Source organism: Haemorhous mexicanus, chromosome 5 (assembly GCF_027477595.1).
Source record: "Haemorhous mexicanus isolate bHaeMex1 chromosome 5, bHaeMex1.pri, whole genome shotgun sequence".
Classification (NCBI taxonomy): domain Eukaryota; kingdom Metazoa; phylum Chordata; class Aves; order Passeriformes; family Fringillidae; genus Haemorhous; species Haemorhous mexicanus.
The window spans coordinates 36606347-36632895 of NC_082345.1; the positions used below are offsets into that span (position 1 = coordinate 36606347).

The following is a 26549-nucleotide window of genomic DNA, read 5'->3' on the forward strand; positions in this document are numbered from 1 at the left end:
CTAACTGGCAGTATTTTATTTACTCTAGACCCACACCTATGTGTTTATTTTCTGGCAACAGCTTCACACAGTTTTTGCTCATCACATAAACAAACAAAACACAAAATTGATTTCTTATCCTGATTTCCCACTCTATAGTAGTGAGAAATCACTTTCCCAAGCTGTAGTAGTAGACCTTGATGGTAACATGTATTAGAGAGAGACTGTGATGGAATTACATCCTTTGGGACACATACACTTCAGATCTCAGCCAAAACACCAGAAATTAAACCTTAACCCAATATTTAATCAAGCTGCTACTCAATCCTTCTAGCAGCATTCTTAGGCCTTTGCTGTTGAATGTGTATCTTTGCTGCCTATGATAATTAACTTTTTGTGACGTAATACAATAGAAATATTTTCATGTTAAGAACGAAGCTGGCAGCTCAATTTATCAGTACAGGAGGCAAAGTGGAAGCTGTGGGAGCGCTGATTGTGTGGCGCTGCTGACGGGAAGACAGACAGGTTCTCTCTGGACAACCATTCTGTGGGACTTTGAAAACAGATACAAAATTACCTTAATAGAAATTCTTACACTTGTTTCTCTGGATATTCTCTAGATAGAATGATCACCTACAGCATGTAGAAAGATAGCATCTTTTCTGAAGCTGGAAGATAACTTAGTGTGATCTAGCATGTTTTTTAATGGAAATTATAAAATAACATTACTTTGGCTGTTTAAATTAAAATGAATTTTTTTTTCTCAGTCTGTATTCTTTAAAAGTAGAAAAAAAAATGCAGAGGATTACCTTATTAGATCAGAGTACTATTATGAGAAAATGTGGGGGTTTGTTTGATAGCTGAAAAAAATATGATAAGCTACTGCTATTGATTAATGTGATCATGGATTTTTCACTACAACAACAAAAATGTACCAGACACATACATGTGCTTTTTACATAAAGCATAAATTTTTTACTAAAATTGGTCTGAAATGTTTTCATTCAAACCATTTAGAAACAAAAATAATTATACCTGTGTACATAAATGAAGCAGCAGTAACAGACAACGTCATTAACTCTCTTTTGCTTCATGCCTTAGGAGATTAAATACTTATTAAAGTGAACAAGGCTGAGTTATATCTAATTTTATTCATATTTTGTTGTCTCCTTTCTTTATTGAATGGTTTATGAAGCATCTTCAATTATGCACTGCAGTCTCATTATACCTGTAGATCAAGACTTAACATTTTATTATTCAAATTCCCTTCTACTGTATTGAGAAACTCTAAGAATATATTTTAAAGTGTGGTTTTACCTATTTGAGCTCATCTTCTCATAGGTCCTTTAAATTAAATCAGTTCCATAGGTGCTGAAAATTAATCGGGTACTCTACTTCTTATTTAAACATGAGGAGTTTTTACAGTCTAAAAACACTGTACACATGAAAATAAGTATGTCTGTGTCCTTAAGTTCTGCAAATGGCAAAATTAATTCAATATTATAGTATCAGTATATATCATTGCCTCAACATTATTAACTCTCTTGTAGATTCATGTGTCCCTTCTTTAAAAAAAAAAGAACTTCTGTCAGAAAGTAGTGCAACAACAGATAGTAAATGTAATATATAGTAATTCAATAACCATATATTTTTTAATAACTGTGTTCTTAGGTAATATGTGTAGCATAATAGTCATTATATTTCTATTCATTATTCTTATAAAACCCCTTTTCTACCTATTGGTATCATTATCCAGTCATTACATTTTCTTTCACACCTCGGTTTCACATACGTGTGATTTCATTAATGTTTTGGGTTGCTTGCAGTTGGTTTCTGTACAAAAGGACAAACATGGGACACACTGCAGTAGTTGGGCTGCAACTTTTTTTTTTCACAGAAAAATTTTCATTGTTAATTTACCAGTGTAGCTGTTGGAGGTCACACCATCTGACCACAGGTGAAAAGTGGTTTCCATCACTGTGGAATAGTGCTGAAGAAAATCATTGATTTTGTGACTGATTTTAGAGGTAGTCTTCAACCCCATGTCTGCTTATTTTACTTGTCTCCTCTGCTCACACCAGAGATGGAGATTCAGTGAACAATGGGAATTCTAAATATAGACTGAAAGAACATTCAATTTTTCCTGTGCTAGTGAGAAATTCTAGGCTGAACCTCAATAGAGAATTGTCTTCTTAGAGGGTTACCTATTCCTTAAGGAATACCTTAAGCTAAGTCTGTCTCATTTTAGTAAAAATCTTTTCTTTTATGTTTTCTTCAGTGTATTTAATTATTCATGACTCTCCTTTTCTAGCCATTACCACCTGCTGATTCTTTAATGTCTCCATTTATTATCCTGCTGGGAACTTTTTCTACAAATAAGTGTTTCGAAAATAATGAGAATTAAGATAAAATATTTTATATTGATTAAAATCCAGGTCCTGTAATAGCAAACTCTATTGAGTCACACTATTTTCAACTTATTGAGACATCATTCCTTAAAATGAGTGTTTTAACTTCTTTCATTTTTTAAAGGTAAGTCAGTGTCCATGTAGCCCTGATGGTATGGTGTGGTAGAGCAGAGTAGGTGATAATCTACACCAATTTTGTTTGTACCATTAAATCTAACCATGCATTTCTGCTTCAGAGAAATCAATCACTTCCATGATTGCTTTATAAGTGATGTGAGAAATACAAGAAGCTAGGTATATTCTAAAAAATTACTCCTTTCATGTTCATTTAGCTTTAATGAACACTTCAAAGATGCTACATTCATTCAAAAATTATGCACTGCAGCACTTTTCAGTCTCTAAATTATTATTTTTACATATTTTTTGTTCTTATAAAAAGTCCAGAGTTACGGAAACTATCCTATTTACATAAGATACGATTATCATCACGGCATCTTGAGCATCCTAAACTTTGCCCAGCATAAAACTCACTTGTCAGATCATTTCATAATTCATTGTCAAGCTCATGCTTTCCAGTAGGAAAAGCATGGCAATGATGCGTGGGTGCTTCTGTCCTACCTGCTGCTGTTGATCTTCATCTTCTTTTCTCTGCAAGCTGCCTGTCCCTCTGAGTGCTTGACAACTGTAACAGTTTGACAGCGTGAGGGAGCAGAAAATGCTCAGCAGCCCATGATCACCATTAAGGCCAGAGTTTAGCTGCAACTTACTGAAATCCCTAAAGCTGTTCCTAACAATTCTTTTGTAGTTTAAATGAATTACCATTATTGTTCAAATGGTATTCTAATGTGAAATCTTGTGATGTTCTCACAACTATTTGGAACATTATTTCTTGAACTACATATGTGGGGGAGAGTCCTCAGCATGCCCACAAGTTATTGTGATTTCCTTCAGATGTTAAACATTGGTTGGACACACCGTCATCTTCAATGTCGATCTTTTATGTTTATATTCCCTCCCCCCATCATTGTAGCCCTGAGACACTTCATAATTTTGTCAGTGTTGTTGACATTTCCACTTGCCAGGGAAGCAGGGAAGATCTATTTTAATGTAATTACCCCTTTTTTTAAATAGAATTGTAATTGGGTAAAAGTTGAACAAAACAGCAGCTGTGGTTACATGTCCAAACTAGGGCAATAAAACTGGTGAAGGATCCGAAGCACAAGTCCTACATGGAGCAGCTGAGAGAGCTGGGGGTGTTTAGGCTGGATAAAAGGAGGCTCAAGGGAGACCTTATCACTCTCTACAGCTGTAGGTTGGGTGGGGGTCAGCCCTTTGTCAGGTAACAAGTGATAGTACAAAGGGAAATGGCCTCAAGTTACACCAGGGGAAGTTTAGGTTAGGCATTAGAGAAAATTTCTTCACCAAGGAGATTATCTTGGTGAGTGGATCCAGCCCTGGAACAGGCTGCCCTGCTGCTCCAGGGAAATGGTCGGGTTGCCATCCCTGGAGGTATTTAAAAGATGTGTAGATGTGGCACTTGGGTACTTTGTTTCATGGAGGACTTGGTAAGGCTGGGTTAATGCTTGGACTTGATGATCTTAGTTTTTTCCAGCCTAAACAATTCTATTATTCTGTAAATCTAGTATTTCATCAGAGCAGGGGGCAAGGATTTGCTATCAGGTTCTCAGTCACACTCAGGTGTCCTACCCCCTTAGGTTTTTATCCATTTCAGCAGAACTGGGAGTGTTGTTTCACAAAGAGACCTGGTTAATAGTATTCCCTGGTCAGCTGGTTTTGCACTTAACAGTGCTCATAGAATTTGTGAAGAAAACAAGATTATTTTTGTTGAAAAGCAAAAATAAGACATTTTTACAAATGAGAAACCTATGTTAGCATGCCTTCTTGAGCATTCCTAGAGCTGATGGTAAGGAAAATTCTAGTGTTCAGAGGTAGTTTCCAGAAGAATGAGTGACTGCAAATGCTTGAGTAAATAGGAACAGAAAGAAAAACGTATGAAATGTTCAGAAGCACTCCATGGGTCTTTTGACATGGCTGTGACAATATGTAAACAGCAAAATAGGCAGCACTTGATTTATGTAACAACTATGAAATGTATGCAGACATTGGAATATGTCGTTTTTAGTCTGGAATGGTACTTCTCAGCTAAAAACAAGCCCATCTTTTGTGTATGTTAAATGGGTGATTGTCACTGGTTTAGTATTATGTATCGTGCATGTTTCTAACATAGCAGTAAGGTAACCTAAATATGTTATCAATTGCTCTGCAAAAGGCTAGAGTGTTGTTCTGTTCATCTCAAGTATCAAACTCCTCCACAATCACCCCATTACAAATTCTGAGTTCCCACCACTCTACTCAGTTCTTATACTTGAAAACCTTGTTTAACTTGTTTTGTCTCTTCATCACTCTCCTTGATTTCCATTCTGCCTTTGCTTAGCAAGTTTCTTGTCTTCTGTCCATGCTGACTTCACATCCCCTGTTGGGATTGTCAGTGTGAACCAGTTCAAAATGAGCTTCTGGATGCATGTTAGGAGGTTTTTTGTGTGTTCCTTATTTATCTCTCTGCTATAGATTATGTGTAAGTCCTTCTGTCATTAATATTTTTCCATGTCAAGATTTCCATGTCACCATCATTTTTCTTCTCTCCTAAACCAGATTTTCCCATATTCCTTTCCAACTAAGTCTTGCATACAGGCTCTCAGACATCCCTGATCATCACAGCATTTTCAGGGAGAGAAGTCATTTAGGGTAGTAGGACACCAAATATGATCAATTTGCCCAGAGTTAGGCCGAAAAAAAGATTGCCAAGGTTTTGTTACTCTGAACTGGTTTATTGGGTGTCAGCTTGAGCATTAGACAACTACAGACCCATCGAAGGAATGGCCGTACTAAAAACTCAACTGTGGATCAATGTCTTCCCTTTCTTTCCAATTTCTTCAGAAATCTGTAGCCTTTTGGCTGGATTTAGACTCATCCAGACATAGCTATGATGCAGTGAAAACTTTCTGCACAAAGAGAACCGATCAGGACGAGCCAGGCTCTAACAGAATCAGCCAGGAGGTGGGAATGACTGTGGGGAAATCTAAGCGCACAGAGTGGATTAGAGTCAGATTCTGGTTATCCCTGGGCTATGGAGTGGGTGAGAGTTAGGCTGCACAAAGAAGGAAATATTGTACCTTCACAAACTCTTTCAAGAGACAGGGCAGAGAACAGGTTGAAGAATTAGAAATCAGCTATTGACTTTCCTCCAGCTTTCTCCCAGATAAACTAGATGGCCTAGAAAAGCCATGATGATGCAAGAATTTAGACCAAAATTCAGCAATTCAGTTCTATTTATGATAGAAGCTAATTGTTTATTTAAGTACTACTATGAACAGAAATACTCTGTAAATATTTGGAAAATATTCTGATCTCATTTAATTTGCAAACTTCCCACAGCCCCACACTGAATTCCTGATGACTCTATCATTAAGAGGTCTGTTTAAATTTGTGTGCTACTTTGGACTGCCTCAAATAATTAAAAATCCACCTATATCTGCTGTTAGCCCTTCAGGGATGAGAAAGCTTGTGAATTTCTTGTTCATTTGCTTTTGATAAATACAGGCTATGAGTTGGATTCAGAAATGACCCTCCTTTCTTGAACTGCACAGTCGGTATAACTCTCATTGTATTAACTTTGTTCACATATTCCTTCACTACTTTTGGTGAAGAGCATAGTTATTGTATCATAGTAACCAGGTGCAAATCCAGACACGAGAAACATGTTTAAAACAAAGATGATGCCAAACTATAATAATTCTTAATCTGACTTATTATCAACATACTACTATGTCTAGTAATTAGTGCAAGAATAAAAACCATTATGTAACTGAGAGTAACTGTGGATTGCAGATAAATAAATATATTTACTAATAGTAGCTATATTGAGAACCGCATCAAAAGAGAAATATTAAACAATTGTCCATGTAACTTTCAGATTTCCAGTTCAATGAGTTAGATATAATTGTTTATTGTAATTACAAGACATTTAACATGCATTCTGATTCACGAATTTACTACCCTGATTTAACCTTACAGCTAACCAAGTCTCTTTAATGTTGAGGTACTAAAAATAGGGATGGTAGCCCTATGAAAGTATGGACAAATAAGGAATTTTCTATACAACATCAACATACCATTTTAATTTTTCCTTTAACCTCAGAGTAACAATGGAAACTAAATAAAAAATGTTTTTACAATATGTTATTTATGGTCTATTTTACAGAGGTTTATGGACTTCTCTGATTTTTGTTGTGTTTTAATACAACATAGACAATATTTTAAAGCATTTGCTAGTGACAAGGACCATTAGCTGTGACAGTCCTAATGAATAGTCTTAAAAATCTAATAAAATGTACTGTTCACTACTACATATTTTGTTAAGTTGCTTTCAAGATAAATTGAAAATATATTACAGTTAGGCTGAATTAAATGTTAATTTATTTAATATTTTTGCATGATTCTTTAGACTTTGCTTATTTGGCTGTCAATACTCATCAATTACTATCACAAATGATCTGTAAATATGTAATTAATTTAGTAAAGTAGTGACCCTATGCTTAATGATTTGTTGTTCTTGCTTTTCATAGCAGAGTTTTAGGTGAAATCATGAGTGGATCTTGTATTTTTCCATTTACTCCATCTACTTTAGAAACATGAAATATTGCTAATAGCTCCAGCAATCTCTCCTACAATGAAGTTGCCAGGAAGATTGCTGTATCATGCACTTTGTAGTTTAAATTTCTATGGCATTTAGGGGTCCAGAAATTAATAACTTTTTATTTCAAATCCAACAGCTGTTACTGGAGCATTTGGAGTGCCTTGTCTCGAGACACGAACGATCCCTGAGGATGACAGTGGTCAAACGGCAAGCACAGTCTCCCTCAGGAGTTTCCAGCGAGGTCGAGGTCCTCAAAGCTCTGAAATCTCTGTTTGAGCACCACAAGGCTTTGGATGAAAAGGTACAGTATGGAAAAAAAGCTTACTGAGTACATTCTTTAACTTGTCTAATTGTGCTTTATGATGCAGCAGAGGAACAGTATGGTTTGTTGCTCCTTGGGATAAATCCTGTGCTTAGAGTGTTTGCAGGTGTCCAGAGAAATATGGATGGTAAGAAGGTATGGCCAATGGCTGTAATGAGGTCACTTCAGCTATCTTTTGCAGACAACAGAAATTACATTTCAAAGTAAGCAAATCTCACCCCTACCAGACATGCTTCTCCTATTTAGCACTAAATAAAGATGACCCTGTGAGATTTATTTGGTGTAAAATGTGCTTTTAAGTTATGGCCATGAAAATGTAGGTATATCTCAAATTCTAAAAACACAGAGAGAGAAAGAATGAGATGTTCTAACTACATAAGGGAACTTGGCTCTTAGATACTTTTAGGAGGAAAATCTCCTAAAATTCAGAGATCTTTTTAGCCTTTGCTATGTAAGGAGAGTGTTCCCTTTACAGGTAGTGTAACCTAAAGGAAGTAGTACATTCTTCCTTGTCAGAGGTGATGAAGGGCCTGCAAAATCAAGACGAAAACCAACAATAACTGCATCAAATCATGCTAATGAAGAGGGTCTTTCCACTGCATTCCTCATGTGTCCTGTGTTGGAAAGACTATTTTCAAAGTGAATGAAACTTTGCACAACTATAAATTATCACCTTGAATATTGTGTACATGAATTCAGAAATCCAGTTCAAGTCTAGAAACAGTATGCTCAGAAGGTGATGCATCTGAATTAGTAAGTGCCTCAAAACTCCACATGCAGGGAGCACATGAGAAACAGGGCTCAGGAGCAAAGAACCTCGTTCCTTATGGGGTCTGTTTTGGCTGATTTGCTCGTTGCTGCTGCTGAGTTGCTTCTCTGTTTGAGATGGTTGGGTAAGCAGGGATGACATTGTGCAGAACAGCATCTGAAACCACTGACTGCACAGATGAGCTGTATTGTTCAGGACCTGTTTAATGGTCTCACAGTAACAAATTTAACTTTCAGAAATATACTCAGAAAGTTGCCTTTACCTAATGAATGAGCTAGCTGTAGATATATACCAATATATATAACATTGGTATTGAAAGGATGAGACACTGTGGGTTATGAGTCATACTAGGTTAACTATCAGGTTCAAAGTTGAATAAATTTAGGGAACTTAGATCAAATAAAAACTTCTTATGTGTTTAGGTATATCTTTTGGGTTATATGTTCTACTCAGATATCATGAAAGCATCTTTAAAGAAAATCTAGAAAAGGAACTATAATGACTTCTAGCCACTGTAATAAGCTTTTAGATGTCATTAAGGCTTTAAAAATCCTGTTATATTAAAAAGATCTTTGGAGGAGTGATGGCGTTTATGCTCTGAGCTTTGATCTTTTATCCAGCACTTTAAATATCGATAAAACTAGGGTAGGGAGCTCTCCAGCTTTTATACTTTTTGACATTGTGTTGGATAAGTATGAGAAACTGTAGGAACTAAACTTGAAATAGATTCTGAATATTCAACAGTTGTGTACCTCTTGCACATTTTCTTTTCTGAATGTTTTAGTATTTTGGTAGTATTTGGTACTATTTTGTCAGTTTATAATACAACCCATTTTGAAAACCATTGTACTCAATTAGTTTGAAGCTACATATAATATTTTGACTTGAATTATTGAAAAATTTGACTTAGATTGTTGACAATTCTATTCTTATATTTTTTTTTTAATGTAACTGATTAAAATCAGTATTCAGCATGTTAAAAATTTTTGAATGACAAAGGCAAAAAACTTATGTATTTAATTGATTCCTGTCCCAGTGGTAATGACAATTTTCAGGGCAGAAAAGTCAACCATCTGCAACCATATTAACAGAAGATTTGTTCCATTATAACACAAGTTTTAAAATTGGTTGGTCAAAATTACTTTTTCTGACATGCTGTTTACCTGTGTGTGGAACCTTATTTATTTTGCTGCAGTAAATCATGTTTTACTATTAAAAAAAACCTATATTTTTATATGTTACTTTAAAACATTCTGAGATAAGTCTCATAAACAGTTCAATGAATTATTTTAAAATAATTTGTTATAAAACCAGCACACATTATTTTCAAGGATAAATCCTACATAAAAATACCTGTTTTTCTTACAGTGTCTCTGGAAGGACTGGATCAAAGACTTTGCATATATCACCCAGATACTTGATAATATAATGCTTTCACAAATTGTCAGCATTATGGTGATTTTTATTTAAAAATAATGAAATTAAAAATGACTGCATGCACCCAAATGTGCTAAAATTTTTTTATGGCATGTGAGTCATACATTCGGCATGGTGACAGAAAAATTATATAAGTTAGATTTGTTTCAGACCCTTCAGAAATAAGATATCAATCCACCTATAAAAATGCATTGAAGCTTTTCAGGGATTAGTAGAACAATGTGGGTTGGAGCTCCTCAGAGACATCTGGCCCAACCTCCTGCTCAAAGTAGGGCCAACTTCAGGTCTCAGGTTGCTTAGGGTCCTGTCCTATAACTTCTCAATATTTGCAGGCAGAAAACCTATTCTGGTGTTTCACCACCCTTGCTGTAATTTTTTCCCACAATCTGGAGTTTCTGTTGTTGAGTGTTGCACTTGTTCCCTTTTGTCCTGCAAGGTCTTCCCTTCCTGCACCTGCAAGAAGAATCTGGCTTTATTTCCTCCACATATTCTGATTAGCTGGTTGTAGACTGCAATTAGATCTCCCACAAACTTTTCCTTCTCCACTTTGACCAGACCCAGCTCTCTCAGCCTGCCTCATATGCTGTGGCTCCAGCTCATGGCCAGCTTGGTGGGCCTTTATTGAAATCTGTCAATATTTTCTACCAGAAAGTCCAAAACCAAATGCAGCCTCAAAAGTCTGGAGGGAAATAATCATTTCATCCAACCCACTGGCCAAACTGTGTGCTGGCCTTTTTCACCACTAGGTCTTTTCTGCACAACTGCATTCTTTTCCTGAAGCCTGTCTCATTCCCTTGTGGGTTATGCATTTTGTGGCAATGGGATGCCACACAGGCTTTTCTCACTAATCACAAACCTCTGAGCCTCGCAGTCCAGTCCATTTCTGGTGCACCATGGAATCTATTTCACCAACTCACATCTCACCATTTTCTCTAGGGATAAATGGAAGATCTTGCAGAAAACATAAGTGTAGACAAAAAACATTCTCTGCTCTCCCCTCATCCATGGAGCCAGTCCTCTCATCACAAAAGGCAGCAAGGCTGGCCAGATATCACTTGGCTTTGACAAGGCCCTACTGGGTCTCCCCAGTCACCATCCTGTCCTTTATGTGCCTGAAAATGCTTCCTGGAAGATTTGCTCTATAGCCTTCCCTACACTGGCCAGCTGGCACTTTCCTGGATCTTCCCAGGATAACTCCTGTATTTCATGAAGAAGGAGAAAACATTGGTGAGTTTTCCACTCATCAGGAATCTCCCTGACTTGTGCTACTTGAAAAGTTGAAAAAGGCCTTACTATGACAAAGTGATCGAGTCTTGGCATCCATGCATGGAGTCAATCTACTGCCTTTGACTTCAGTCTTCTGTATTGTGGGTAATGCTTCACTTGCACAGACTCGGCTGCTGTGCTCAGAGGAAACCTGCAGGCAGAATCTCACAGTAAAACTGAGGCAAAAACCCGTGATTTATGATGCACTGATGTAACAGCAAAGTAAACAGTGCCCCATCAGAAAATGCACACAAAGCTGAAGAAGGTTAATGGATAAAGAGTAATAAAAACTGTCAAAAGTGCACTAGAAATATATCATGATCCTTTGCAAATGAATAATTCAAATTTATCTTTAATTTTTTTCTACACAAAAAATGTTGACACTGAAACTATTAATGTAGTAGTTACATTCTTGGAAAAGCATAACAAAATATTTTCATGAGAAGTCTTGCCCTCTAATCTTACAAAAGTATGAAGAAAATCTTAAAATTCTTCCTAAATGCAAATTTTATTTCATGTTTTCACTTCCTACACTAAAGCATCTTGATGTGTTGTAACAAGCTCTGCCACAAAATTTGACTGATCATGAAAGGATTGCTACATGCACAGTACAAGAACTTCCAAACCCTCCTCATTACTATAAGAAAATGCAATGAAACCTACTAAGAGATTGGAAAGTGATAAATAAAGTATATCAGTTTCTAGGCAGGCCTGCTTCAGTATAAAAAGAATCAGGAGTGATACCTTAACTTATTTCAAAGTCTATTGACTTTCTATCTATTACATGAAGTCTGGGCTCTGCCTTTACCATTTGTCCAAAACACAGATCACCACAGAGAGATCACAGCTCTGAATGCTTTATTCTGGGAAAACATGGCTGTCATGGCAGTTTTTTCAAAGTCTGACAGCTCCCTCAGGATCCCTCTCGTTATCCACATGCCACAAGCCTGGAGAAGGAAAGCTTGTAACGAGCTTCCCACGTGAAAGAGCCTTCCTGAACCCAGTAAGGAGTAGAGAGTGGTAAGAGTAGGCTTTTAATCTTACTCCATTATCTGTACTAGACCTTAGTAGTGCAAAAAAAAAAAAAAAAAAAAAAATCCTCTCAGACTGTTTTTGCACTTTTAATGTATTTTGTGAGGATTTTCACTTTAGGGTATAGGGATAAGGACAGAGTTAATTTACTTCAGAAATTTTTACCATTACCTGTGTCCCTCAGAAAAATATTATTGTGTCTCCTTGGGTAAGTTGTGTCACAGCAAATGAAATTGATACCAGACTAACTGTATTCTTTATTATTACTATTATTCAGAAATTTAATTTGACAGAAGCTATATTTTTAAAAAAATGAGTATCTAATCATGCTAACATTTTTAGAAATAAAAAACTAAAGCACGTGGGCAGTTCTGCTAGCAATTTTAAATTTTCATCATGTTAGAAGTTCAATTCAGTGACTGTTTTACCTAAGTGTAATGTTAGGTTATACCTCAAAGACAAGGAAAATGGTTTAAAAAGTGTGAAGTTTTACAAACTAGAACTTAGGAGTGATTTGGGATAGGACCAATGTGAAATTCTTACTTAACATTTCTTATAACCTTTGCTGTTGTATAAGTCAGGTGAAATCTGCAGCAGTATTCATAGAGTGGAAACCTCCCTTCAGTTATTCACCCTGTCCTTCTTAATGCTACAGATCTCAAACACTTCTCTCACTGCTGCTGAGTAGCTCATACCTTTGTTGAATGGTTTTTTAAAGCAATGAATAGTTGTGGAACTAATTAAGGCAGCACTACAAAATATTTTGTGATGTTATATATGGATATATATGGAATTGTTTATAAAAGAGCAAGTGAAGACAGTATTTCCTAGAAATTATTAGAGCTGGATGAAAAATAGAAGCTCATGTTAACTTCATTGTTAGAACAGACATAGAGTAGGTCAGGAAATACATAGTCCTTTTATGCAATTCAGGAAGAACAAAGGGCAGAAAAATTATTATTTATGCCTTTCTATAGTTCTATTTGGCTTCTAATATCTATCTGAACATGTTTGTTGTCCTGCAGACATTTTTCCTATTTTGCTTTAAACTTTGGGTTCAACTTTTAAAATGTGCATTTAGAAAGAAGAAAGAAGCAACTTCTCCAAACCCATTTTTTGGTCAGTGTTGTAAGAAAAGTGTCCAGTTGATCTTCACAGTGGAAAGCAGCTATCAGATGATACTGTCTTAGCCAGGAATCAAAAAACCACTGGTTCTCTTGAGATTAATGGCAGAAAAGTACACTTCATATTCTTGCAAAGAAAATTAGCCTATTTGTGTCAGCATGGTCACTACCTTTTTATTCATTAGCAGGTAACTAGAAGAACTTTTATTCAATAGACTGTTCATGGAAAAAAAGTGATTCAATTCCAGTGTGCAAATGTTTTTTAAAAAGCTCTGTATGGGCTGCAGATCTGAAGAGAATGAAGAAAGAATTTGACAGCAAGCAAAAAAGTGGGAAGCAGTTGCTAGGAGACAGAGAAAGATGGGTGATATTTTGCACTGACAGCAGTGCTAACATGACATTGACTATGTTACATTTAAAGATAATATGGTTGCATTTAAAAGCCAGAAGAATACCCAGTCATCTGGGCATATGTTGGATACACCCTCTAACATGGAGAGAGCAACCCTTTTCTGCTGTGTCTGTGACATTACAATCATAAAATCACAAGATGGTTTTGGTTGAAAAGAAATAATTTAAAATCCCCCAGTTTGAACCCCCTGCTCTGTTACGGATACCATTCACTGGACCCTGTTGCTCCAGGCCCCATCCAAACTGGCTTTGAACACTTCCAGGGATGGGGCATCCACAGCTTCTCTGGGCAACCTGTTCCAGTGTCTCACCACCTTCATAATAAAAAATGTCTGCCTAATATCTAATTTAAATCTGTCCTCTTTCAGTTTAAATCCCTTCCACCTTGTCCTGTCACTACCTACCTTTGTAAAAAGCCCCTCTCCAGCTCTCTTGTAAGCCCCTTTAGAAACTGGAAGGTGCTGTAAATTCTCCCTTGTATTCTCCAGGTATTTGTCCTTTAAAAATGTTTATGATAGCATTTCTGTTACATCAGTTGACATCTGATGAGTCTTACTTTGTGAAACCTTTTTTAGTAAAGCTCTATCATGTGCTCAAGAAAATAGAAATATGTTGAAGAATCATATGAAATTTAGGCAGAGAAATTTCTGAAGTGATACACATGATTTCACTAAGATAATTCTTATTAACTATAGCTACCCACTTACTCTCACTTCCAGAAAACAGAAAACAGTATGCCAATCACTAATTGGCATTCATCATATGAAAAAAAAAACCCAAACAAAAATGGTAAAATAAAAATAGTTTGCATTTGTAACAGTTACTTTTTCTTTAACAAGATGGTGACCCAGAACAACCTTTCCTGCATCTCTCTGAAATGAGGATGGCTCTGTTTGGGTGTTTTGGGTTTTTTTGTTTTGGTTTTTTTTTTTGTTTTGTTTTGTTTTGTTTTTTCTGTAAACATAAATTCGAATATGGAATCCAATAAAAAAATGCTTTGCAACACATTTGCATATGACTGAGAAAGAAATGTAAAATGAGAAATAATGTTACAGCTTTTGGGTTATAAACCAGAGCAGATTTCTCCTTCAGATCAGAGTGCTGATGTAACTCTTTATTTTTTTAATAGAATCAAACATTTCCCTCAACTTTAACAGCTGTTATTCATGTTTGAAAATGAAGAATTATTTGCAGCCTTTCCAATGTCACTATGGCAAATGTGAATCTGAATTTTGTGTTCACTGGACAGATGAAAGGGAAAAAGATTTTCTGTGCCAAGGCATCAATGGTCAAATGAAAGGGAAAAAGATTTTCTGTGCCCAGGCAGAGTTGTTTTCAGTTCCTTCAGCAACTCTTTGATTCAGAGAACAAGTAGGAGCCATCAGGCTGCAATTTTGGCTAGGTCATTATAACAAAAAGGCAGTGTAATAACTGTGTATGTGGGAGGAAGCTGAGGTAAGATAAGGCAAGGCAGGACAAAGGAAACAACTTCCAGCTGTTGCTCTGTCTTACACTGGTAATGTTCAGTGTTGTTGACAAAAGGCCAAGAACAAAAGGTATTTGAATGTAATAGCTCGACAGTCAGAATAGAAACATTAATTATCTACCTAGTTTTCCTGAAGTGCCATGTAAAAATTGTGTCTCCAGAGCTGTCTGCTGTTTAGAGGCAGTGTTGTTTACGAGCTCTAAAATGGCTATAAAACCCACCAGGATTCATTTCCACAGTGCCACAGGTCATAAAGTTTAAGGATAATTCTGATTCCAGCTCCTTGTGGAGCAGTGACATCCTCAGTAATCTGGCCTAGCTGGTTTGCAATTTCTAGCAGCATTCAAAGTGAATGTCAGTGTTAGACATATTATAATGTATTTTTTTAACTAATGTGCTTTTATAACTCTATTATAAAACACTTGGACTTGAATACATGGAGGTTTCAGAAAAAAATTCAATTAAAATTGCCAACTCATTGTATTTTATTTTGACTTTTACCAACTGCCTGCTTGTGAATTTTCCCTCAATAATTTTGTCCCAATGCAGCACTTACAGGCAAAGGGATTGAAGCCAGAAATATGATTGTAATTTTCCATGTTTTTTTTTTTAAACTTATCTGAGATTCTTTTAACTTACCTGAGATTTTTGTTAAGAAGTTGTTATATACCTGCTCCCATTGTGGTTAGAGAATTTGAAATTTGGCCACTTGAAGACAGGGCTACACCTCTCACTAGTTGTTTTAAATAAGCTATGTAAAGAGGAACAAAAGCCTCAAAGTATTGCATAAAATCTATATTTCCATTTGTTAGAAAGGGTGAATAGTTTTATTTTTAAGTGTTCATTTCCTCAATATGTATTTCATCGTTAGATTTAGTCAGTTTTACAGTCAAGTGAACATGCTCTGTTATAATCTTGCTAACTAATTTTCATCTACTAAAGTCTAACCCATTCTTGGAATATAGTGATCTGTTTGCAAAATCTCATTTCTATCCATAGTAAATGAAAACGAAGTGTGTAAGGAAAGGTAATATTTGTTAGACTAAGAGCTTTCACTGGAAAAAATATGAAAGTGTTAGGACATATACAACTCTTTAGGGATCTCCTGTATTTGTGAAGAATGAAAAAGAGCCGTGTTTTTTTGCAAACGAAAGTCTGATTTTGTTTTGCTTTATTTTCCAGCTACATCTCTTGGTCTATGGTAGCATACTCTTGGTAGAGTATGCTACCTTACCCAGCAAACATTGCTGATGGCCTTAAAGATCTGTGCAGCAGCAGCTGGAACAGCATTGCTGTGGGGTAGCTGGAACATGTAAAGACCTTTGAGTGTTGACTGATTAGCCAGGTTATAAACTCATTTATTGTGAGGTGCCTAATGAAATTCTGGAGATTAGGATAGTCACAGGATTCCTTAACAGTCAGGGGAGAGAGTCACACGCAGCACTGGAGGTCACTTCAGGTCTGACTTGCCTTTGGTTCTACTGGGAGACTGCAGCTACATTGCTGGTTTAGGTTACATGAGCTACACCAGCTGACACAGCCAGAGCACTCAAATCAGTTCTGATGGTGTCTTCAGGCACATTGAATATTAAATTAGTATTAACTATTAATAATCAATAATTAGCAATAATTAAAATACTGGTAATAATTGAGATTGTGAGCATCCTTGGAACAGAATAGGTTATTTATGAAACTGCTGCAAACACAGAGGAATTTTCTGCTTATGAGAGTATACACTGTTTATGACTTTTTGCAAAACTGAAACAAATGCATGATGATATAAAAGATCTCTAGTATATGGGCCTGAAGGCAATGCTACAAGTTATTTTTCAATGAATTTATTGCATTCCGTTACTATTAACAGATTACTTATCTTCCATGGCGTGAGCTTAAAACATCTGAAAATGTTTTTTTCTTTATCCTTTGCAAAATATGTTTGTGAAAGTTTTATTTTTATGCCTAATGTGGTCTTAAAATATTTTCATTTTCTGCGTATTCCATAAAATTCCGGGCAGACTGTGGAACAGCAGAGCGGCATTTTAAGTTTGACACCTATTTTAATGGGTTAAGTTTTCCTGTAGTTAGGTTTCAATGTTTACTACACAGTATGTCTCATGAAAGGGTGCAACACACATGCCTGCAAATGGAGTGGCAGGGCATACAGTAGAGCATATGGCAGATTATATAATCTTTAAAGACTAATAGAAATTACGTTACTGCACATATTTTGATTTTTCTTCTAGGTAAGGGAACGACTGAGGGTTTCTTTAGAAAGAGTCTCTGCACTGGAAGAAGAACTAGCTGCTGCTAACCAGGAGGTAACATAAAACACTTTCTCCCCTTTTGAGATTAAATTTCTCTAATACTCTGTCCCATGTGTTCCCTGTCACTTTCTTCAAAACTGCTAGAAAAAAACCACATTAATACAAACAAACAATACCAAAATGAAACAAAACTAAAGAAAAATTACATTCTGAGTATGTTTCTCAGTGAGGCTTGTTTAAGGTGGTTGTAAGAGTAATACAACTACCTGTTTACTGGTTTATTTCCTCCTTCTCTTCCCTTTGTGAGCAAGCCAAAATCCAAGAGCTAGTAACACATTCCCAAATGTTTTACTGGACTTTAAAAAGGAGTGAACCAATCAATGTCAGATACTATAAAGACTTCAATAACCTGAATTTCCATTTCACTATAAAATTAAGTAAAACACACACACACACGTATATATACTCGTTATATAAATGTTAACATTGATGAAGGAAGGATTATGGATGACTGTGAAATGTAGGTTTGCCTCTTCCCTTTTAGCTGCAGGATATCATGGTGTACTCTGGTGCCATGTAACTATTGTGAACTTGGACATGAGAGATTTTTCCTGCTGAAGATTGTTCTCTTTTGTTTGAAAGGCTGAACAGCAAAACCTGTTTGCATTTAACAGCTGTACACTAGACTCATATAGAAAGAAAGTTTGCACCCTAGAGAGGGGATTTTGAGGCCAGATAATATAAAAAATGAAGTCTGCTGGTGACTTTACCATTCCCCTCATGTTCTGAAGCCACCTGACTTGTGCTTCAAGTGCTTCTCAGTGTTAAAAATAAGCCAGATAAGCAAGTTAAATTAAAACTATTTTGGGTTATGGCCATTTTGCAGTGTCATTTTATTCAGGATTAAGACAGAAACTGAAAGAAGTCACAGACAAACTCAAATGCTACCAAACAATTCTTGAAAAGAAGAATACTCATAATTCAGAATAATGTGTGGTATAATAGAGACTCCTAAAAGATTTTAAACTAATTTAAACTGGAAAAGGTAGTTTCCTAAAGTTACTTCTTAAAAGCAGGATCTTCAATAAAGTTATAAGTATAATAAAAATAAAATAAAAAATATATCAACTTATTAATATGATATTTTGATTAATCCCTTTTCTCTCTGAAGTAACTGCAATTTATCTGTTAAAAAAATAAGATTCTTCTTTCAGACGGATCCAGAAAATTTGTGTTCAAATAATCTAGTTACACTATGTTATGTATTCTGTTACTTTCACTAGCATTTATTAAATAGCAAGCAGTCCTTTTGGTCAGTCAAGCCAACTGAGATGCATCACACTGCTCCAACCCTCCTGCTGATCATCCAATTAAATCCAAGTTCACTTGGCTGGGCATAGGACCAGGCCTTTAGAGAGTTGCCTGGATATTTGGACTTTTAAAAACTTAATGAAACTTTTTTGACAGTAAGGAATAAAAGCATGCACAATGAAATTAAATTGAAATAGGACTTCCATAGCTTTTCCTGCCCCTAATCCTTAGTAATGTTGAACAGTGTTTGTATCTACATGACACTGAAGACATTTAGAAGGACACTGAATCAATCAAGCATAACATGACCACTAACACAATCTGAATATTGTTATTCCAGTTTCCTATGAGGGACTGTTAAAGACATTCAATTAAATAATAATGAAAGAGTGAAATGGGAAGAGACATGGAAGAGAACAAGCAGATTATTTTCAAACAGTTATGTATTTGAACAAGAGATAATTTGCACACAATCGGATATTTGAGTAAGACAAAATTAATTCGAGCGTTGCAGTATTTAAGTCTAGTTTTATGCTAAATTCCTCAGTGAATACATAAGCAATAAAGCACTTTAAAAATGTATTGTACTATATATGAAAATAAGTAGGCTAAGTTTCTAGGGGAATTGAATATTTGGTATTCAGTAACTTCTGTAGTCCTGTCTTGGTGTCTGTTCTCCCAGGAGAATTAGTATTTTCTCTCATATCCATTTTCTCATATTTCTTCTGAGAGTATACTCTATTCAGGACGGCATCTAAACATACAGTGATGACAGTAAATTGGTTCCCTGACTTAACAAATTATGTTTAGGTTTATGAAAAGTAGCAGATAAAAAGTAGCAGAAATGTATATGTTGTTAATATATTCCCTCTTCTTGAAAGCCTGTGCTTGTGGCTCTGACACAGCCACAGTGAGAAACGCAGACAGTCCTGAGTACTTATTGAAAATGTTCTTATATTAAAATAGCCCCAAAAACTGGGAGAGAACAACTGCAGTTTGCCATCATTAGGTGGTAACTAAGCTCTCATTTAACAGTCTTTGTGGCATATTACATACATAAAAAAGGGACTGAAATCATCTGAAACTGGCAAAGCTGATTTCAGCTCTAGTTGCTAACAGAGTCTTGCAAAGCACTTAGCACTGGATAGGCAGTAGCAACACACCTTGAACTCTAAATCCCAGAGAAATTGGGGTGAGCATTGGATCTGTGGGGGGAACTCAGCTTTTGTAGCTAATGTTTACATGTAGTTACACAAGGGTAGTAGAGAAGGGTTTTCATCTCATGAGCCTATATTTTATTAAAGCTTATATTTTATTAAAGAGTGGATTAAAAATTCTTTAAATATATGTCTTCCTAGGGGAAAAGGTTATTTGACTATATATTTTATTTTGCTGCAGCTGATTAAGGATTGTGGAGGGGGCCATTGTACATAGCAGCAAACTGAATTGCTGTTAGTGAGTTTTTGTGCAGACAGGGGCAAGATAACTGCAGTAATAAAATTCCATGTTCATCTTGCTTTTTTTTTTCATTTCTGCTTACACTCAAAGCCATTACTAGTTCACAACTAGAGATGTCCTGATCATTATCTGTTGTAGACAAGATGAATAGAAGATACTAATAACATTTTTTTTGAGAAATTTCCCTTCTGTTTTTAATTTAAATTACTGTAAAGCACAGCTACATTTTCTTACCCATTAGGTGCTTTTAAAATTATCCTGGTTCTCATCTTCTTCCCTATAACCTATGGTCTCTCCAAACAGTTTTATTACTGAGGGTTATAATTCACAGTTAGATATTAGACAAGCTGCAAGTGAGACATCCAATAACAAAGCTCAGAACAAATATTCTTCTGTGAATATTTTTCAAGGGAAATGTGAAGTTTTTCAGTGAGTGTATGAATATATGCAAAGTTGAACAATGGTTTGCTAACTAGCTTCCTTTTTATACACTAATTTGAGAAGAATGAGTCTCGTTGGCAAGAGAAGTGAATTTATCTTCACAATTTTGTCATTCATGATCTTAATGGGAATTAACTCCAATGTTGAAAATACTGACAAGATAACTACTTTTGTTCTTCAGCTTTAGAGATACTCCTATTATCATTACAAACGTGAATAATTTTTAAAAGTATGCTAAACTGCACACATGCAAACAACACAGCAAGCTTAGCCATTAGTGCCATACATTCCCAGAAACCCAAGTGCTAGCAGCTCCACAGCTCGAGTACTTAGATTATAGACCATGACCCATAGTGACACTTTTAAATCCATTTCTGCAGCAATGTGCAGTGTTAAATGACAACTGCTGCCATTTCCACTGACAGATCTCCCTGCTTCCCTGAGCCTTCAACAAATAGTTAAAACAAAACAAAAACCAAACAGTCTTTAAAGCTTTTTTCCAAGGCTTTTTATGTAAAATCAAGTGCTATACATAGTTAATACAATACTGGAATTATTATTTTTTTAATGACTGTGCTTCATTTACCCATAAATTTTCTCCTGTTAATTTTAGACAATTATCCATCCCTTGTAAGATCTTTGTGTGCTAATAAGAATCATCTGATAAGTGGTATTCCAAAACCCTATTTTGTTTCCAGTTAATATGCTGACTTTTCCATCTCTCCTCATTAGTAGAAACTGTGGCATGAAAAATATAGCTTTACTTACATTCATTACCTCAAAGGAATAAATGGAACTTTAGGAACCTAGAAAACATTGGGACTGCAGAATATGAAATTGCAGAAAGTACTGATTTGACTGCATATATCACTGTACTACCATATGCTTTTCCTCAGCATTTGTTCCAATTGCCAATGTTATTTCCAAATGCCAAATAACATTTTATTGCCTCTGTCAACTGACACATAGATTATATTTTAAAACACTCAGGCTTCATTTTAAAGCCTCATTGTTACAATTGCTTCTACAAGTTTGCTTGAGTTTGAGGCTAAATTTAACTCTTGGAGCTCTCAGAGATCTTGCAGGTGTTTTGGATCATAGCTCACTGCTTCATGTAACTGCACACATTCTCCTGTTTAGGTAATGGGTTTCTTCCTGACAATGGGTCAGTTTATTCATTAGGGTACCCCAATGCCTATTTTTCAGCATTTAAGAAAGCATTCATAAATTATTCACATCACTGCAAAGAGAGGATGGTTTGAAATTTCTGATTCTTTATGTTCCATACCAGAGGCAGCAGAAAATATCCACTTACTCATGAAAGACCTTCCAAATACCCTGTTAATTGCCAAACTTCTGCTGTAGAGGGCAAATCAAGAACACAGTAAAAAAATGCAGTAAAATAGTTACAGCTGAGGAGAGTTTTGGCTCTGACCACGAGGGATGCTGCAGACATGAGTATGCTATCACTACTGCTAATGAAATATTCTGCACTTGTTAATATGTATATGCATTTCAAAGTGAAGTCTTAGCTAAATGTGGCTTGTCCTTTTACCCATGGTTGCATATGAAAACATGTTTCCATGCCTAGATTTTTCATTTCCAGTTAGGTTAAGGCATTTTTTTTTCAGGGGTTTCTTGGCAGCCTTAGGCTTTCTGTGTAATTACATTTCTAAGTGATTTTTAGAGTAAAAGTGTTGGAAAATTAATAGTTTACTGGGAAAAATAGATGTGCATTTCTTGAACATGTGATTTATACAAAACTTAATCGATCCAGATTTTAGAAATAATTGCTATCAAAATTTTGTATAAAATTGGGTGGAATTCAGGGACCTTTTTTATTTTCTGAAGGCCAGGCAGATGACTTGTATGTTTCTGGTGACATGAAGCATATATCTTTTTTTTGAAAAGAATCTGAAACAGCCTTCCTCTATAGTAACTTCTTTCACAGCACCATACTTTCGCAGAATGGTGCAACTGCAAACTTGCAACTGCTTTCTGAACTCTCTTCTACATGTTGATTTTTTTTTTTAATTTCTTTTTAAGCTATGGATTTGCAGAGGTCTGACTCTGAAAAGATATTCTTTGTCATCTGAACTTTAAATTAAATGCCTATGTAAATGTAGCAAAATATATCTTTTCTGCAAAGTTGCACATAATTAAAAATATCTTGATTTGAAATGTAATTTTAAGTGCTATATATAATTGCTTTTTAATCTGCCTTTAACCTTAGCCATCTAATTAAATGTTACCTCTGCAAAAAATTATTGTTGCCCTTAAGTTTTAAATGTGGCAATGATGCAAAATGATGATTTTTTTCGTGCTTATTTCTTATACTACATGCTTTACTACATTAATTTATTTCTCTACATGTTTCAATTAGTATGTGTAGTGTGGCAGTTGAAGAGGTTGAAAATTAATACAGCAGCACTACAGCCTTCATTGCCTAATTTTTTTACAAAGTGAAAAAGAACTAAGCACAAGCTAAGTTGCCATAAGTATTTCATTTTATGTCCTCAATTAATTCTAATCTGAGTTCTCAGAGGGAAAAAAAAAAGCATCAAAATCCTTTGTGATTATTGAGAGCAGCAGGATTGATTTTGCATTGCCATAACCTTTTTTCACTAATTTAATGTTTCACTAAAATATAGAGCAGAATAGGTCTAAAATGCAATGCATTTTCCAGATAGCAACTGAAGAACAATAATTTCTACTGACATATTTGAGGTGAAGCTCACTACAGCATTTGCAAGAGTGGTTTCTTAGTACAACTTCCATAACCTTCCACCACAGAGAAAAGTCTTCAGATTTTGGCTACTAAAAGAACATACATTTTCTACCATGACAGCAGATAATGATTTTGCAGGTATTAGTATTTTTAGAAAAAAATCTTAGTGAATTAAGCCTATTTATGACTTTACCACAGTGTAGTGTGTGCAGTGCAGAAATTATATATTAAATACGTTCACCAACTCTGGTCTTCTTCACTGAAACAATTTTGCAGAGCAGGAATGTGTTGCTACCCAAATGTCTTAGGGTGTTTTCAAAAGACATCCTGATATCCATTTAGCATGGGGCCACCTGTAACAAATTCTAAAATACCAATGTCATGTTCTCACTTTGCACTGTCATTTTGTATAAGTTGAATGTCTCCTGTGTGTTCTTTAGAAGATACCAGTTTGTAAGATAGGATTTGTGAGTTGTGCTCACATGTTCCTAGAGCACTTAAGGAAATATGTAGCTGAAGACTGAAGGTTTTTATTCCTTCACAAAGACAGTGTGATTAATAGTTTTAATAAAATGTTTGATATTTAGTATTTGCTAGCTCATATGTATTTCTTTCTATACTTGTTTATATTCTTTAGAATGTTATGTCATAAAGACCGTTGTTTTTTCAGGTTCTATTTTCTAAATATTCTATGATCCCAAGTATGAATGAATTCAGCTGCTTCAGTTATACTGTTAAGGAAGAATTCAGACCCTTGCACTGAGATGAAAAATTCTGGCTACTAAGGATCTCCACTGCAATTTCGATTTTTTTTTCTCAGAACTTTGTGTCATGGCTAACTAGTTCTTCTTCATTTTATTTACTTGTAAAATTCTTTGTGGGATTTTTTAATATAAAGATTTGTGACTAGAGTAAATCCCAGTGTCAGAGATTTATCACTGAAGAGTAGAGTTTTGTTCTGCTTATTTTAAAAATACCCTGAGATTGTTTGCAGCCTCTCAGTGTTTTGTTATGACACATCCCTGTGTAGCAAGAAGAGCATGCATACTTTGCTCTTAAACTATTGTAAGCTGTTATTTGCATTAAAGGAAAAGAAAAATTTAGGTTTAGTAAAATTCTTAAGAGAGCATGGGAAAAGGTAAAAAAGCAATGTCAAGCTGTGACTTGCTGCTTCCTCATTCTTTACTCCTCTCCCAAAACCTGCTGTGCAGCTATGAAGCAATTGTTTAAATATACATTAAAAGAGCAGTGGGATCGATGTTTGAAATATTTTTGCAAATCTCTTCAAATCTACTTCATTTTTATGTCTGACAGAAATATTTGATTTAATGAAACCTTGGTCCCCCATGATTAGAAACTTGGGTGATCTAATGCCTTGTTTTACTGAATAAATGATGACTAGAAATTAAAAATTCCTCTTTTCCTTTAGACCTTGAAGCACAAACTTTCCATAAAATTAGCATCTTTATCAAAATGAGCATAAACCTATTCCACTATATTCTTTCATGTGTCTGTGTTTTAAAAGCATTTGTTTTATAAATTGCTCATTGTGAAAACAAATTAGGTACTGCTACTGTAATGAAAAAATAAATCTGACTACAAATGCTATTACAAATACTCATACTTTTTTTCAGTTTTAAATTATATATTCTCATTTTTTAATACTTGTGGCTAAAGTCTTCAGACTTTTGCCTTTGAGGAGCTTGTATTTTTCTATGCACTAAAAGCTGTGGCTGAATCTTAATTCCAAGTTAGATTGCTGCAGAAATATAAATATGCAGTTATTTATTTAGTAGCAATAGATTCCCTCTTCCATATTGAAGGGCTTGTATTGAACATTTTTAATATGATTATTACTGCATTACAATGCTCCCAACAGAGCTCCAGTAAAGGAGCGGGATGCAGCTTTGTGGGAAAAAAATACTGAAACATGGTTCCTGCTCCACAGCACTTAACAGCATAAATTTGTCTCATAGTGTCCCATGGCTCATACAGATGCTGACTGGACAGAATTACTGTAAAGCTCAGCTACAGAGTGACCTGTGCAAAGATGTGGCAAGCAACAATTACTCTTTTTACTACCACAGGAGCTCTGTAACGTGTCTCAGAGGATTCAGGCTCATCTGATACTCTCAATATTCTTGCTCCTAAAGCATAGAGATTAGCTTGGCTGGGATGACTGGTCAGTTGTTTCTACAGTAGAAGAAGTAGGATGCAATCCAGCAGTTAATGGATTCTTAAGTATTGATAGATGGACTTGGCTAAATTGCATAACTTGATTTTTGACAGCTTATGGCAGTAGTGGCATCTGTTCAGGTGCACATTCTGTCACACAATCCTTTTTCTGAGACCCTGCACAAATCCTGGTACACTGTCTGAATCCTACCACACTCCCTGTGCTGTAAGCCATGCTTGGGAGTTAAACACTGGGTACATGTCCCCTCAGCCCAGCTCCATGCCTGGCTTCCTAATGGAGGAGAGGCTGGGGCTGCAGGCAGGAAGGAGGTGACTGTGCTCTCCATGAGGTCCTGCAGCTAAATAACCACAGGACACAGTATTCGTCATCAAACAACACAACCACTATGCAATAAATCTGCATGTATGGACAGTTTTCTGGATCTCATGAGGTTGAGCTGAGTTGTTTTGGGGGCCTGTACAGTGTTTTATATTAATCAGTAAAGAGGGATCACAGAGTATGACATTTCTGCACAACAGCAACAAATATATCAATATATGACAAAGCTCTGGGAAGCTGAAGATGCCTCAGAGACTGATAAATACATCTCCTCTACTTTATTCTAGGGAATTACAAAATAGAAAAGCTCTGAGTTTGCAGCACATATTTTGTGGATTTCTAATTTATCACACATTCCTCACCCAAAGGAGAAAAAAGGGAGAAAGAGGAAATGGCATGGCAGCCAAAGAAACACAAGCTGAGAGAACAGCCATCACACAAGCCAGATGTGTGGTTGAACATATTTCACTATCATTTGCCAACACACCTGAAAACTCCAGGAGATTAATGAAATTGGAAGGTTACTTGTATATGGTTAGTTTAGGATTTTTCATAGTCAGCATGACATTAGACACCAGGATAATTTCAGTTTGGATTTAATGTCATCTGTTTGGCAGTCTGTTTAGGGAGCTTAACAAAGCAATGAAATGCAACTCTCACCAATAACCTGATTTCATAAGGTTAGAAAATGCCTTATTTTCAACATATCAAATTCCTAAAGTAAAGAATGTAGTGCATGCATGGGTGAAGGGGTGCTTAGCTGACATGCATTGTAGGGGGTCACTATTACGTGTTCAAAGTATATCCATGGAAATTTTAATGTCTAATGTTTAATTTGCTCACAGTATTCACAGAGTGCCTTTCAGGAGACATCAGAAAGA

General features: G+C 35.7%; 1 protein-coding gene across 1 annotated transcript in view; it reads left to right on the forward strand.

Annotated features, from left to right (window-relative positions):
- The first annotated feature begins 7263 nt into the window (after positions 1-7263).
- The window catches only part of PPFIA2 (PTPRF interacting protein alpha 2), a 104307-nt gene continuing 85021 nt past the window's right edge, over positions 7264-26549 (forward strand). Inside the window, exons 1-2 of the mRNA XM_059846854.1 lie at positions 7264-7405; positions 17195-17269. Coding sequence (XP_059702837.1) covers positions 7295-7405; positions 17195-17269 — 186 coding nt within the window. The 5' untranslated portion in view covers positions 7264-7294. The remainder of the gene's footprint in view (positions 7406-17194; positions 17270-26549) is intronic.